Genomic DNA, 16,338 nt, shown 5'->3' with positions numbered 1-16,338 from the left:
TAATCAACATAGTGTATGTATATAGGATTAAACCCTAAGATGAGTAGATAATGCATTGGTTTTGTTTGCATGTAATTTACAGTGAGTATTCTACGGGTACAAACGGATAATTCTGGTTTATCTGTGATTTAAACCCTCGAACAGCTCAATTATCATGTGAAAGAATGTAAATACAGACGGACTACCCGTGTGTACACAGAGCAGTCATATATATATATATATATATATATATATATATATATATATATATATATATATATATACCAAAATTTAGTGTGAACGTCTAACTAAGATCATGGTCTATGATGTAATTAACATAGTAAGTAGAACAACCATACCTGATGGGCCGCTCAACAGTTCACCTATCTAACATGACAACTGATTTAATCAAAACAGGGCAACCATCTGGAACCACTTGTTTTTCTAGTAATCCACGGCACCTGTAATTCGTTTAGATGTTTATATAATTAGATAAACCACCAAAGACCCTGGTCAAATAATGTTGACCCATGGCTAAACAGTCTGACAAAGGTCACCCACTTTAATTCAAAAATCAAAAACCTCAAGTTCGTTTTAATGTGCACACAGTCAACAATTTGAAGTGGTAAGAAATAGCAAAATAGATATTAGACAGATAATAAAGAAAAAGATTAAAAGAAAGTAATAAACAACAATATTGCCAAAACTGGTCCCTGTTAGTGACTCAAAAGCAAATTCCAGGATGAACAATTTAAAGACCTACTCTATGACGAAATGGCAAGATTATTACATAGTGCATAAAGAAGAGCTTCTTCGGATCATAATTTAGGTTTAAGATCGACCCATATACAAAACACTTCTCAACACATATACTAATGGATGTTTTTATTTAAACTAATTAGTAAGAATCCGAAAAAAAAGGACTTAAACCGAACATCTAAAAGTAACCATTAGTATTGGTCAAAAGTTATTGAGATGTTTGTACATTAAGCAAACTATGGGTTAATTTGTTTTAACTCTTTTGACTTACAAAAGTAAAAGCAGTCCTAAGTACCCTAAAGAGAATTTTCAAAATTGAAAAGTAACAACATTTTATTTCATTTATTGACTGTGATATGATGTTTGGTTGTTTAAGAAAAAGGAAAGATGGCCCAAAGGAAAACAGTCAAAGATAGAGAATAAAGAGAGATGGGTCCTTATCTAAAACTGGTTTTCATGGATGTGTATATATGGAGAAAAGAATATTCATATTGTTTGGCAAGGAATTACTAATACTTTGGTGATTAGATTCCTACTTATCCAATCTAATCCTTACAAGCAAGCAAATATGCCATGTGGATATCGATCATTTGCCACGTCAACACATGCATGTTCTAAAATTTTCTCCCATGCAGTCAAAAAGTCTTAGTGAATCTAGTGGGATGAGGTTTTGTTCTTCTTAGAGGCTACAATATCTACTTTCTTTTTCTTGCTTTATATGGAACAAGCATGGGGGGTTAGTGTTGGCTTCTATAAGGATTTAGCTTAGGTAGCTTGCTTTTCCTTCTTACACAGGCCGGATTTTAATTGGGTTCAGATATTAGGTAATTATCCAATTAGTGATATCTAATTTCAAATCTAAATCTCCTTTCAATATTCTACATTAGGTCGCGTATTTGATCATTCAACCACGATCCTTTTCTTGCTATCATGATAAAATCTAGGTTTTGGGGAGGATTTGTAAAGGCAGGGATTGTAGGTAAGAAGGAATAGATTCTACATTCAATTTTTCACATGGTTCTAGCAAATATGAATTAGAAGATTTAAAAGTTATTTTTACACTAGGATTACACCAGTCAGTAGATATTTCTAGGTTTAAGTAAATGCACATGCCTATGCTACTAACATCTCCTAGTATCAACACGTGTGAGTGTGCACGTATGGCACTCATTCCACTATACAAGCTTTGGTGGGTCACCACATGTGGTGACATGGTCATGGTAGTGACTGCCCATGTGAGTAAAAGATGGGTTTAAGTACTTTAAGAGTTGCAACCATAATATTAAAGAGCATTACTAAATTTCTATTGATAAAATCCTAACATTGATATCATAGCTTTAATTTGAACAAAGAACAATATTATCATGAATAGTGAGATCATTGAATCTTTAAAGTCCTAGTAAGCAAAATCGCCACGAGGCACGCTCACGTGGACCCGATTGATGATTCTTAGCTATTGGATCTAATCATTTTGTTTCAAAGAGATGCAAGATTTGGCATGCCTTGAGTCATAATTCAAACATTTTTGAGTCGATCGAACGGCTTGAAATAAACCAGTATGAGATAAAGGTGTGTGTTTAGTGTATGGGTGTCTAAGTGCATGAACTTAATATTCTCTACATTTTACTTTCTTTTTGATTCCTTGATATTCTATTCCTCTCCACACAAGCTCTGTCCAACTCCTAAAAGTAGTAAGAGCTTTTTCTAATTTCTCTAATTTTCTATCTTTGGAATCAAATTTTCTTTATCTTCTCTTTTTCTTCTTTTAGATTTTTGTGATTCCTCTTTGTTCAAGGAGGCCACCTTGGGTGGTGAAGAACACTAAAAGAACATCCACATCCCTCCACCACAACACCTCCTTGAGAGCCTCAAAACAAGTATATAAACAACATCATCCCACACAAACCAAATCACTCTCTCCCTTTGAAACTCACCTCTTCTTCCACTACATCATCTTTTTTCTAGTTTTATTAAGGTAATGCTCTTTAAACCTATATTCTTCTATAGCTTTCATGGGTTTTAAGATCAATTCCGTGTCTTTAAACTCTTTTATTGCAATACCCATGTTGATGAAATTTTGGTAATGCCAGCCGTTCGAACCCGATATTGTATTGTAGGAAGAGATTGTTCTCTTGTTTTACTTTTATAAGCAGATGTTGTTTCCTAAGAGCTATAGTTCAGTTTCAGTACATGTCAGTTACTAGTGTTAAGATCAGCAGAAACATTGGTACTTGGTAGTTTAATATTATTATATGTATATATATATGTATAGTTCTGACAGAGGTGATTATACTGAAAACTATTTGTTTATTATAAAGTTTAGTTTGTACACAAGGACAGTACCATCTTTTTTGTTATTTGAGTTCTTTTTTGTATTGTTTTCTTTTCTTTATATCACTGAGGCTTTCGTTTTCCTATGTTACTTGCAAAGTTTATAGAACGAGATCAATATAGAGCATGTGATATGAAAACGATCAGATAGTAAAAAAAAATATAAGATGAGAGAATGAGATGTGAGTTTGCTTACTTTGTCGCACTAAGGTGTGGAGTTTTCGTCATTTTCAGAAACAAAGAAGATGAACAGGCCAGGAGATTGGAATTGCAGGTCTTGCCAACACCTTAACTTCAGCAGGCGAGATTCGTGCCAACGATGCGGCGACTCGAAGTCTGGTGATAGAGGTGCTGAATTTGGAGGTTTTGGTGGAAGAGGAAGCTCCTCATTCGGGTTTAGCGGGTCGGACGTTCGACCCGGTGATTGGTACTGTGGAGCTGGAAATTGTGGTGCTCATAACTTCGCTAGCCGCTCGAGTTGCTTCAAGTGTGGTGCATTCAAAGATGAATCGTCCAGTGGCTTCGATAATGATATGTCTCGTTCAAGAGGTGGTGGCTTTGGTGGCCGCTCTGGATGGAAATCTGGTGATTGGATTTGCAGCAGGTATATTATCAGTATAGGGATGAAAAAAAAGAAAAGAATTTAGCAACTCTGATTTTGCATAAACATTACTAATATAGAAGCTTATTGCATGTGTTATGTGTTCTTAAAACAGAGCTGGCTGCAACGAGCACAACTTTGCAAGCAGGATGGAATGTTTTAGATGCAGTGCACCGAGGGAAACTGGTAGCAGATCTTCATATGCAGCATAAATCTAGAAATATTGGGTATGAACGTATAAGAATTAAGATAAACATATTTGAGATATATGTTATTTATCATTTCTTTTCATTTTTTACAGGTTCTGCACTCTAAGAAGAAAAACCAAGCGAGACATCATCAAATATAATATGAAGCTACTCTCTTTTTTGTCGCCCTACTTTTGTCTTTCATATGTTTCCTTTCAGTCCGAGTTTTCTAAGTAAAACCCATTGTTGAAGTTTCATGTCCCACATATGGCTGTTTCCTTCAGCATTTTGCTAGCTTTCTCATAACAAGTATAAACATGTAGCTTTTGTGGTTTTAGTTTATCTACTCTACGGTGTCTTTTTAAGTGTTAGAAAGGGTTTCGTAGCTCTAATTCTATAATGGATTGTGTTCTTACAAGAAGATTGTGTAACCGTTCTCTTATTCTAGTAGAGTTTTGATAACTTTAGCATCTATTCCTAGCTTTTCTCTCTCTCTCTCTCTCTCTTCTCTAATGGACATTGTTTAAGAACTCTATCATTCAAGATTGTCTTTAAAAGAGTGGTCCAAGAATATGTTTGACAGTACAAATATTCAAACAAGACTCGAAATATACCAATATCACAACGTATGGTTCAATTATAGAGATTTAAATACATCAAATATAATGAAATAAAATCAAATAATATGCAAAGATAGCTCAATCAAAGAGAGTTAATATTGATTTTTTCAAGTATCAAATCTCGAAAAGCTACTCATAATAACAGAGACGAACCCGATTCAATATTGCCTATACAGAGACCATATCAACCTCAAAATAAAGAATTATATTCAAGATTTACTGCAAGTGTGACATCAACCTTATGACTGTTACATAGTATAGTAATCATATTAATCTACATAAAACGAAAGTAATATTCAAGCGTGTCAGCATGCATTCCTAAGTGTGATATAAACTTTATGACTGTAACGTCGTCACTACGGAAAAATCAAATCTTGTCACTGATTATGTTCAGTTCCAACATCAGTATAATTGAATGTGAAAAGTTTTTGGGCGACCATCAAGCTCTAAACTAGCATTCATAATGTAAGCACTGAATTTGGGAGATCAAAATCTACGTATCTGGCAAGATTTATAAAAAAAAGTTGTTTCGCAGTTAAGACCCTCAACCTTCGTGTTCATAAAGCTAAAATGAATCTTCAAATCGTAAAACAATCCGGCATGGCCATTTGGGAAAGATCAGCAGTTAGAATTTTGGTTGTTAATCCAGTTTAATAGAGAGAAGGCTACTGTAATCAATTCAAGAAATTAAGGGCTTAATTTACTTCGGAAATCTTCAACTAAGTCACATAGGATTCTGTACTTTTGAGGTTCCATCATTTAATAGGTTCTCTCATTGACCTAATGATCATTTTATATGCATACTTTATTGCTCATAAAGTAACAGAAAATTCCTTGTTATTCGTCCTACACTCTATTGTAGCTTTTCTGCAAGATTCTTGTTTTCCTTTAAGCTAGACTTTATCTGCTTTACCTGTTGTTATTAAAGCCAAGTCCCCATAACAGAAAATCTACCAATTGGGGTCCATCTAGGGAGATAAGGAGGTTTTTCTTTGTCGATCATTTGCATGGTGAGTCATTTACATATAGAGTTATACTTTTCCTGTCATTTTCTCCTTGGTGAGATGAGTATCAGCTTCATAAGTTAAAATCTGATATATTAAATGTCTTTTCTAATCCAATATACTAATGTGGCTTAGTGGCTAACTATTTCACTTTCAAAAGAGAGGGTTTCTAGATCATATAGACCCTCTTTTTCTTTTTTAGATAAATCTGATTTAAGCATAAAATTTTCAAAATAAAAATACTCTCTTGCTTTTGAAAGGGTGATCAGGTTTGATAGTGCTCCACTCGTAATTACCAAACAAAGCTGCACATAGCTTCAAAACACTCCAAAGTATTTGGGTGAGATTAGGGTTCGAGGACTGAAATAAAAAGACTTACATCTACAAACAATAAATGAATAAAGTATATCCAACAACAATTTTATTCAAAGATATCAGATATAAATAGATGCCAAATCCTTAAAGGCCAAACCATAATCTAAAGAAGCAGCAGATCTGCAGATGCGATAAACTTTTGAAATCATAACATGTAATTTAGAAGTAAGATGCATATCGCCATATCCTGCTTTAATCGTTATCTCTGCGTGTAACTATGCATAACAACAAATGGTTTTTTTTAGAGCGTTGAAATTCTGGACACAAAGTTATCCCTCGTGTATAATATTTCATTTGTATTACGTACAAATAGATTGGTAGTAATATGTGATGCTAGAATTGAGAGTCTTGACTCTCGAGACCTCTTCAATTGCAAGTACATCATACTCAAAAGGAATCATAATTTCTCTAAATTTTGTGACCCATTAGTTAATGTTTAACTAACCTAATATTTTCGTTGACATTAGATGATGCAGTTAACTCATCCCTCAAGAGAAAGACAACATTACTGTAGTTAGAGTAGGATAACTCAGTATTAGATGCTCTCCACACATGCTCCGCCAATTCAGTTTGCAGGTATTGATTCTATTTAAAAGCTTAATATACTTGGTGGATCATCAACCTCATTGGCTTGGCTAAATCACATCGAGTTCCTTGGTTTTAGATGTCACATTTTTTATAAATTTATATTGACCTAATGATCGCATTACATGCACAGTATCTTGGTCCAAAAGCAGCTAATAATTCTTAGTGTTTCTTCCTGAGTTCCACTAAGCTTTTGAAAAAGATTCCTCTCTTGCTTTAGACTAGCTTTACGTAACTTCATCCTCTTTATTATTGATGTTTAAGGAAAGTGTACCCATTGAAATAAACAAGTTGGCAGAAAATTAATCTAAACTTGGGGTCCATCTAGGGGATAAAGAGTAGTTCTGTTATCAACCAACTTATATTAGTTTAGATTATCTCATTATGTATCTCACTATCTTTGAGGGTCAAAAATTGACAAACTCTGCTATCCAGTTGTGTCTTGGAAAGAACATCTTATATTACTTTCAATCATGACCTTGTACTGCTGCTTTGATTGGTCAATCTCCTAAGTTCGAATGAAAAAATGCACACACATTTTTAATAATACTAATGGGATTAGGTAACTCCATGTCTATTATAACTTACTTTAGATAAGAAGCAAATATGCATTGTGCAAGTGGTATACACGATAAACCTGTACTTGAAACAGATAGATAGAATGGAAGCAAGCGGGCACGGAGTAAGATTTCTTACGTACTGGATAGTCGAGGAATCGTGTCTCAGCTGCATGGAAGCTTTCTGGCACTAAGAATCATGGGTTGGATAAAAATCCTGCCACCATACGGTTGCAGTAGCGGTCACACATCAGTTGTAACTCGCTTTGTCATCTGAACCCATTTATCCTCCTTTCGACGAAAACATGATGTGCATCTTTCAATCTTGTGAGCCATCTTGCTTAATTTATGCACACTAGGATCCAACAAAAAAAACAGTTTAGTGGACTGAAAACTCGAGATAATTTAGGGTAACTTGAAGTATCGACAATATAGTTTCTAATCACAAACACCCAAGAGTCTCAAATTTTACACTATCCCCTCAGCTTGGACCAACTTGGATACTCTTCCCTTTTAAAATCCGATTCATTTTCATCAAGCTCAACCAGAATTCCTCCCAGTTGAACCCTCAGTTCACTTTTAAAATAAAAACTCTCAGATTCTCAATACTACTTCACCTTTAATCCGTTTATGAGTCATGTTACTCATGTTACGATTCAGTATGCAACCTTAGTTCATTAGACCTAGAATCTTCACCACAACTATCAATCTCATAACCTCAATAACCTAGGTTTTTTTCTAATATGCTTTATCCATCTAAACTCGATTCCTTCTTATCGACTGAAAACAGAACTAGATATAAAGTTGGGAACATATCAATAATTTCCTAAATCTAGGGTTTCAAAACAAACGGATAAATATCAGATTAAATTAAAAAGATGATTGCTGATCGTGTTAGTTTGGGTGATTGTTTATCGAAGTTATGATGATTCTGTATGAACTAAGAAGAAGGTAAGCATTATGACTGACCGGATATAATGGTGTCACGGCGGTTTTCTCCACGATCCAAACTCTCCGATCCAAGTCGTTTTCCGACAACACAATGCGCCATAAGATTTTACCGCCACTTTTTTAGTATGCGTTATTTCTCCCTTGGCCCCCTTAAAAATGACAAGTTTCCCGCTTGGCCTCTTAAAGTCGGAAAAATGCCGAGATGGTCCTCTTTTTTTTCATCTCTTCGAAGAGTTCGATTGCTCCTCTAAATTGTTTATTTTGTGAATAACAAGAGTGATCATTGTTGTCCTACTGATGTATTCCCCAGATATAATCTAGTTGAACAATTTTGTTGTTGATTCAACCAGTCCTGACTTTGCTTAACCAGATACTAATGTTTTCCAAGACGCAGTGTTTCTTCAAGGCATTTAATCGAACAAGTTTCTGGTAAAATTCATATCGCCAATTCAAACAAAAACGATATGGTTGCAATCCATGTAAAAACAAATATTTTAGACATTTCATGAAACACTTTATTGGATCCAACAATTTTATTCGAATAACAATCAATTAATCCAGTCTCTACAAATATATGAGATGAAAACTCATCCTTCCAAATCTGACTATGAGTTGTGATTTTTTTGTTACTTGTGATTGATTATTGGTTTGAGGTAGAGAGAACCCCAATAAATTAGAGAGAGAGAGAGAGAGAGAGCGAGGGAGGAAGAAAAATCCGATCACATTGGCGATTACAGTGGGTTTTATCTCAAAGATATTTCTCAAATGGTGGTTCATCTCAATCTTTCTTATTTTTAGTCAACAAATCCTAATTCCCATATAAATTAGGGATATTAATTCGCGATCTATATGACCTTTAGTTAGGTGTTTGACTGGATTTTTGATGTGGTCTTTTGTCAAGATAGCATACTACTGTAATATTTAGAAGCCACGGCTTTGCGGAATAAAGAAAAATCTTCAGGTCATAAAGAATTAGTCAATAAACATTTATTTAGATGGCATATTCTTCTTTTAATCCAAAAATTATCTTGATCAAACATTGCCCCATAATCTTCATATTCTCTATCCCCCTCTATTTCCCTCTCGTTATCTTACTTACTATCTCTTTCTCTCTCTCCCAATGACTCACATTATCTCTCTCTCGTCTTCTCTTTCTCCCTCTCACAATGTCTTTCGCTCTCACTGACTACCTCTCTGTCGTTTTCACTCTAGATCCCTTCTCTTTCTCTCTTTCATTATAAATCAATCGCATATCTTTCGTTGTGGACATATTTCTCTGTAGACTAATTTCTCCTTTTCTTTCTCTTTCTCTCCCTCTTTCTCGCAGTCTTTATCTCTCTTTCTTGTAGTCTCTATCTCTCATTGTCTCTCTTGCGATCTGCACAGATCTCGTTATGAAGATCATATATAGAGTTTCTAGCCATGAAGTGTTTTGGGGCCATGAAATTCTCAGAGGTTTCGTCAGAAATCCTCCCTGAGGTCTGGTTCTTGCGAAGGGAACACTTCCCTTTTGCCAGAACAATGTCTGTGAGGGAGAGAGAGAAACAATGCAAAATCGATCAAGAAATAATGAGAGATTGAGAGAAAGACCGAGAGATATAGATAGACAACAATAAGGAGAGAGACCGAGAGAGAGGGTAACAATGAGTGAGAAAGGAGAAGAGGGGAAAGAGAAGAAGTGGTAATGGTGGTCAGAATGGTGATGATGGGAAGTTGTGGTGGGATAGAGCAGATGAAGATTAGGGGGCAATGTTTGACCAAGTTAATCTTTGGATTGATATGCCCCTAAAAATCTACAAAAAAAACATAGATTCCCTAGAGAATTTATTCCCCAGAGATTATTCTCTAAACCCCAAAATCGCGACCTTTCTTTAAGTATAGAAATTAAAATAAAGATATTGAGAGGCTCCATTAATGGAGGCCTTTTTAGAGAGAGAAAATAAAAAAAGAAGATGATGAAGCACTAATAAGAAGGAACTGTATGGACTAAAAGAAAAATGTGAAAAGAAAAAGACAAAAAATGGGTCATCTCGTTATTTCTCGCTTAAGAAGACCACGTGGGAAACTAGTCATATTAAGGGCCAATCGTGAAATAGCCATTTAGGATTAAGGTGGTGCATCTGACTGGACTCTAACATTGAGAGAGAGAGGGGGGGGGGGGGGGGGCTAAAGGCCCCGACCAAATTGTTGTAGGCCCACCAATTACAAATGGGGCCTTTCACAATTTGTGCTTAATTCAGGGCATTTGGCTGAGGGCCTTTAGCCGCCCCCTGAGAGAATCTCACGTGTATGAACCAATTTTTTTTTAAAAGTGTCCTCTGTATTGTGTAGCGTCTATAACAGTAACTTTTTTTTTTTTTTGTTGAAATATCTATAACAGTAACTTGGTCACCTATAGAACTACTTAGTGTTGTTTAAAAGGTCGGGTTGGGTCTCAACCCTGGCCCAGCCTGGGACTGGGAATAGACCCGGGCAAGGTCGGGTCATCCCAATTTTTTAATAATTTTTTTAAATATTATTTAAGATAAAAAAAACCTATACACTTACTATAGTATAAAATAACAATTGGCCAGCGCTTTGGGGAAAGGTAAATAGTTTCCGGGGTGTGAAGACTTGGTCAAAAATTGGTCAATTTTGTTTGACAATTTTATTTAGGGGGAAAGCAAAATACTTCACCACCTCAGCTCTCTCTCTCTCTCTCCACCTCACTCTCTCTCCACCTCACCTCTGTCTTCTCCGATTAGGTCGCCGGCCGGAAAAATTTCCGGCCGGCGACCATGCAAAAAAAAAAAAAAAAAAAAAAAAATTCACTCTCTCTCTCTTTAGAAACTCCGGCGGCGGGGTTTCCCTTCGCCGGAGTTCCGGTCTGTTGAAGAACAGACCGGAACTGGTCTGTTGAAGAACAGAGGTGAGGTGGAGAGAGAGTGAGGTGAGGTGGAGTGTTTTTTTTATTTCCCCTTAAAATTTATTTCCCCGGAAAATTTCTAAAATTCTACATATTCCTTTTAAAATTTCACACCCCGGAAACTATTTAGCTTTCCCCAAAGCGCTGGCCATAATAATTAAATAACTTACCTGCATTATACGGATATCATTTATGGATATTTTTTTACAATTTTATGCCAAACATTTTTGGCATGTTGTTCCTACAAATCGAGAAAAAATATTGGCAAGAATTATATTCCTATACGTTGAAATTTATATTAGTATCCCATTATGGTTTATAATAAAAAAAATATCCTAAAAGATTACAAATTATTGGTAAGAATTATTCCTTAGAGCATTTCCAATGCAACACTTAATTTGGATTTCAAAATGATGTGACACCATTTAATGTTGAGATATCTTAAGAAGAAACTCAATATATTTGAGATTTCCTTTGAGGATCTCAATTAGCCACTCAACATTGAAAGCAAATCTAACCATCTAGAAAATGACACCTAAGTTATTTTTAAATTTTTAGAGTGTTGCGTTGGAGATGTCTTTTGAATTAAAGATCTCAATATTGACATCTAGGAAAGAGAAACTCAATTGAGCATTGGCACATAAGACAATTTGAGTTTTTTTAGGGGGGGGTAGTGGATCAAGACATTGGGGGACATTAGGGGACAATCAGAGACAAAATGTTCCGTGGACATTTCAAGACATTTCGGGACATTTGTCTGTAGACAAAATGTCTTTATAGACATTTCAAGACATTTGATTCGTAGACAAAATGTCTTTATAGACATTTCAAGACATTTGATTCATAGACAAAATGTCTTAAGAGACATTTCAAGACATTTGGTTCACGGACAAAATGTTCCGGGGACATTTCAACATACTGAATCCATGGACCAAATGTGTAGTGGACATTATTATTATTATTATTATTATTATTATTATTATTATTACTATTATTATTATTACTATTATTGTTATTATTATTATTATTATTATTATTATTATTATTATTATTATTATTATTATTATTATTATTATTATCTCATCATTGAAGGACAATTGGTAGACATTTATTATTTTAATATTGTCTAACCATATGAAATAATATATTTGTACTCATATTTCAAAAATATATTTTTCGATATTTGTGGACATCTGTGGATATCCGAGGACATTGAAGGACAGTTGGTAGACAATTATTTTAATTTTATTATTATTGTTTAACCATATGAATTATGAAATAATATATTTTTACTCATATTTCAAAAATATATTTTTAGACTTTTGTAGACAACCGTGGATATCTGAGGACATTGATGGACAATTAGTGGACATTTATTATTTTAATATTATCATTATTATATAATCATATGAAATGATATATTTTTACCACTAATCTGAAATATATTTTTTGACTTTCGTAGACATCCGTAGATATCTGTGGACATTAATATAATAATAATATAATAAAATAAAATAACATAATATAATAATAAAATATCATAATATAATAATAATATAATAATATAATATATCATAATAATACAATATAATATAATATAATATAATATAATATGATAATAAAATATAATATAATAAAATATTAATATAATAATATTATATTACTATAATAATAAAATATAGTAATATAATAATAAAGTAATATTATAATAATATAATAATAGCACAATATAGTAATATGATAATAATATCATTATTACTATAATAGAATAATAATATTATAATATAATACTATATAATAATACAATAATATAATAAGAGAATATAATAATAATATAATATAGTAATATAATAATAAGATAATATTATAATAATATAATAATAGTATAATTTAATAATATGTTAATATTTTATATATTATTTATTATATATTATTTAATCTAATTTGATAATAATAATTATTTTTATTATCTTCCTCACTGAAATGTCTCCAAGTTTCCTCAAATGTCTTCCAAATTTTGAGAGACATTTTCTCTCCAAAAGCTCTCCAAATTTACACTAAAATGTCTCCAAATGTCCCCAAAACTAATTTGTCTTGAAATGTCCCCAAATTCGTGTCCCAAACGAATAACACGGACATTTGGAGACATTTAAAATGTCCCCAACCAATAACACGGACATTTCGGGACATTTGAAATGTCTCCAACCAATAACACGGACATTTGGAGACATTTCGGGACATTTGAAATGTCCCGAACCAATAACGCAGACATTTCGGGACATTTAAAATGTCCCCAACCAATAACACGGACATTTGGGGACATTTCAAATGTCCCCAACGAATAACACGGACATTGGGGGACATGAAAATGTCCCCCAATGTCTTGATCCACTACCCCCCCCCCCTTAGTTTTGCATTGGAGATCCTCTTAGAGCATCTCTAATGCAAAACTCAAAAATATCTCTGTTCATCCTATGTGTCAAGTTCTATTTGAGATTCTCACTCCTAGGTGGCGTTAATAGAGATCCTCAAATTTTTTTTGTCTCCAATGCGAAACTCTAAACTTATCGTATTTACTTATGTGGCATAATTATTTTTGTAAATAAATAAGAAGTTATTTTAGAAAATATAGAAGACTCGATTTCTATTGGTTGAAAATCAAATATTGTTGAGTTTGACAATTAGAGATATCTCAAGAGGACAATCTAGAAATAGAGTGTCCTCTTGAGATATCTTTATTCCACCCTCGACACGTCATCTTAGAGATCCAAATAGAGTGTTGCATTGGAGATGATTGTAAAAAAAAAACTCTAAAAATCCTAAGTGGCACTCAGAGTTTCTAAGATTGAGTGTTGCATTGGAGATGCTCTTATCAATTGAAATTCACGTAATGGAAAATATTCCATTATGGATTAAATTTTGAAAAACTTGCCTAAATTTTGTATGGAACAACATACCTAAATTTTTAAATTTAAAAACTAACACTAATCTAAAAATTGTTTTTCAAAACTTGCGTAAGAATTAATTTAAATTTTTGTATGGAACAACATACCTAAATTGGTTTTGAAAAAACGCATAAATTTTTTTTTATAAAAACTTACCTGAAAAAATATAAATTAAAAGTCTAAAACATAAACTTACTGATAATAAATCTTATTGAATAACAAATATAATCTTTTGAATGATATAAAAAAGGGTTATTTCCCTAATGGCCCCCAACTTTGTGACCAGCTTCCCGCCTGGCCCCCTACTTTACGAGAAATACCCATATGGCCCCCTTCCGTTATAACACCGTTACTCTCTCTCTTCCATTTCTTTTCTCTCTCCTCCAACATGTTTTCTCTCTCTGCCACCTCGTTAAAACCAGCCAACTCATCATCTTCTCCGGGAAGGTCGCCGGCCGACCAATTTTCCTGCCGGCGACCTTCAAACCTAAATTTTTTTTTTTATTTCATCTCTCTTTCTCTCTCAAATTTTTTTTTTTTTTTTTCACCTCCCTCTCTCTCTCTCTCTAAACTCCGGCGAAGGGGATTACCCTTCGACGGAGGACCTTGAAGGTCTGCCCGAGCAGATCTGGAAGGTCTGCTCGGGCAGACCTTCAAGGTCCTCCGGCGAAGGGTAACCCCCTTCGCCGGAGTTTAAAGAGAGAGAGAGGGAGGTGAAAAAAAAAATTTGTTTTTTTTAGAGAGAGGAGAAATGAAATAAATTTTCTTTTTTTTTTAGGTTTGAAGGTCGCCGACCGAAAAATTGGTCGGCCGGCGACCTTCCCGGAGAAGATGATGAGTTGGTTGGTTTTAACGAGGTGGCAGAGAGAGAAAACATGTTGAAGGAGAGAGAAAAGAAATGGAAGAGAGAGAGTAACGGTGTTATAACGGAAGGGGGCCATATGGGTATTTCTCGTAAAGTAGGGGGTCAGGCGGGAAGCTGGTCACAAAGTTGGGGGCCATTAGAGAAATAACCCTATAAAAAATTAATAACCCTATAGACCCCGTATTTGGGACTCTCAAGTGAACCGTCTAACTCAATTAGACAAAAAGACAAGGAAATTTCTAGAGAGAGAAAGTGGATTGATCCTTGTTTTTTTGTCCCATTCAGTTGGACGGTTCACTTGGGTGTTCCCAAATGACGACATCTCTAGGCTTATTGATAAAAAGAAGTAGAAAAAAACAAGACCAAGCGGGGTTTTTGCTGGGCCTAACCTGTTAGGCCCGGGTTGGACTTATCCGTTTTTCGTACAGGTCGACCCGACCTTTTAAACACCACTAGAACTACTCGTATGCACCTGAGGCACGTTAGTCGATTTGTGTTCCCATAGTATATACATATTTTTTGTCTAACTCATTTAGGTTTAAAATCAGTCAAAGTGGAACATTTAAACAGACAAATTTACCTTGGTCTTTGAAATAATCCCTAAAGACAAATTTTATGAAATTTGTTGCAATTTGGTCTTTTTGAATTAATACATTTTGTTTTTTTGCTCTTTTATTCTAATTTTTTCTTTTCGGTTGGAGTCTTGTTGATGCAAAAATGAATTCGGGGATGAAGATTTAGATGTTTTTGAAATGACATCTGACAATAATGAAAAAACACGTCGAATCGGAATTATTAGAAGAAGAAATACGTAGAGTGAGGATGAAGTTTGATTGCATCGATCACTTGTACGATTATTATCTTAGTTATGCGAAAAAGTCGGATATTCAGTGAAGAAGACATGTCAAAAAAGTACTGACATTGTTCCTCGACATGTATTTGTAGCATGTAGTCAGAGTGGAAAATATAAACTGAAAGGACAAAATTTGTTTTGTCCCTAGCCTAGTGGTATAAATAAATGCAAAGCTAAAGCGCTAAATTACAACCTGACGGGAAGTGGGAGACTTAATGAACTATAAATTTTGATGACCCTTATATAACACGTTAATTGGGTTCCCTTGAGTCACTTAATCAAAAGTTTTACTTCTTCAAGTGCAATCTTCTTTACTGATGTGGTTGGAATAGTTCGGAGTTGACTATACCTTGGCCTAGTCCAAGACTAGGTATAGATACAGGCAGGGCGACCCGCATTGAAACCGGCCCGGTCTAAGTAAGCAGATTTTTTTAGTGTATATTTTTTAAAATCTAAAATAACAAAATCTAAATATGAGATGATATTTTGAAAGATTTAAGTTGATCTTATGAAAATGAAAATTATGACAGGATTTAGAAATGACATTGGAAAGATTTTAAGAATAGTCAATAGGATGTGATTTACATAAGTAAGTTAGAAAAAAAAATTTGTAAGTGATTTTAGGATTTACTTTTTAGAAATAATTAATAGAAGATGATTTACATAAATAAGTTCATAAGTTTAGGATTTTTTTGAAAAGAATTTACAAAAATGAATCTTTTAGGAATGATATTGTTAGAAAGATTTTTTGGAAAGAAATCCTTATTGAAATTCTCATAATCTTAAAGATTCCTAATAAATTTTAATGAAATCTTTTGAA

The 16,338-nt window shown here is 34.0% G+C and overlaps 1 protein-coding gene and 2 long non-coding RNA genes across 3 annotated transcripts; 1 reads left to right on the top strand and 2 right to left on the bottom strand.

Moving 5' to 3' along the window:
* LOC147539791 (uncharacterized) lies at positions 1 to 3,396 on the bottom strand. Its single transcript, XR_015225957.1, has 2 exons — positions 3,266 to 3,396; positions 1 to 440 (listed from the first exon to the last, which is right to left on the bottom strand). It is a non-coding gene; the product is annotated as an uncharacterized LOC147539791 (long non-coding RNA).
* On the top strand, positions 3,315 to 4,330 carry LOC147539790 (RNA-binding protein involved in heterochromatin assembly dri1-like). Its single transcript, XM_086643359.1, has 3 exons — positions 3,315 to 3,673; positions 3,786 to 3,897; positions 3,972 to 4,330. Exons 1-2 carry the CDS (start codon positions 3,315 to 3,317, stop codon positions 3,880 to 3,882), a joined length of 456 nt encoding a protein of 151 aa, XP_086499485.1. The 3' UTR covers positions 3,883 to 3,897; positions 3,972 to 4,330.
* Positions 3,952 to 8,168, bottom strand: LOC147539789 (uncharacterized). The gene is made up of 2 exons (XR_015225958.1): positions 7,969 to 8,168; positions 3,952 to 7,354 (listed from the first exon to the last, which is right to left on the bottom strand). It is a non-coding gene; the product is annotated as an uncharacterized LOC147539789 (long non-coding RNA).
* Positions 8,169 to 16,338: the final 8,170 nt, after the last annotated feature.

This window comes from Eschscholzia californica, unplaced genomic scaffold, assembly GCF_041429995.1.
Source record: "Eschscholzia californica isolate CP2 unplaced genomic scaffold, dmEscCali1.0.p SCAF_5, whole genome shotgun sequence".
Classification (NCBI taxonomy): Eukaryota; Viridiplantae; Streptophyta; class Magnoliopsida; order Ranunculales; family Papaveraceae; genus Eschscholzia; species Eschscholzia californica.
Note: the sequence above shows the minus strand (reverse complement) of the source record. Positions and strands in the feature narration are given on the sequence as shown.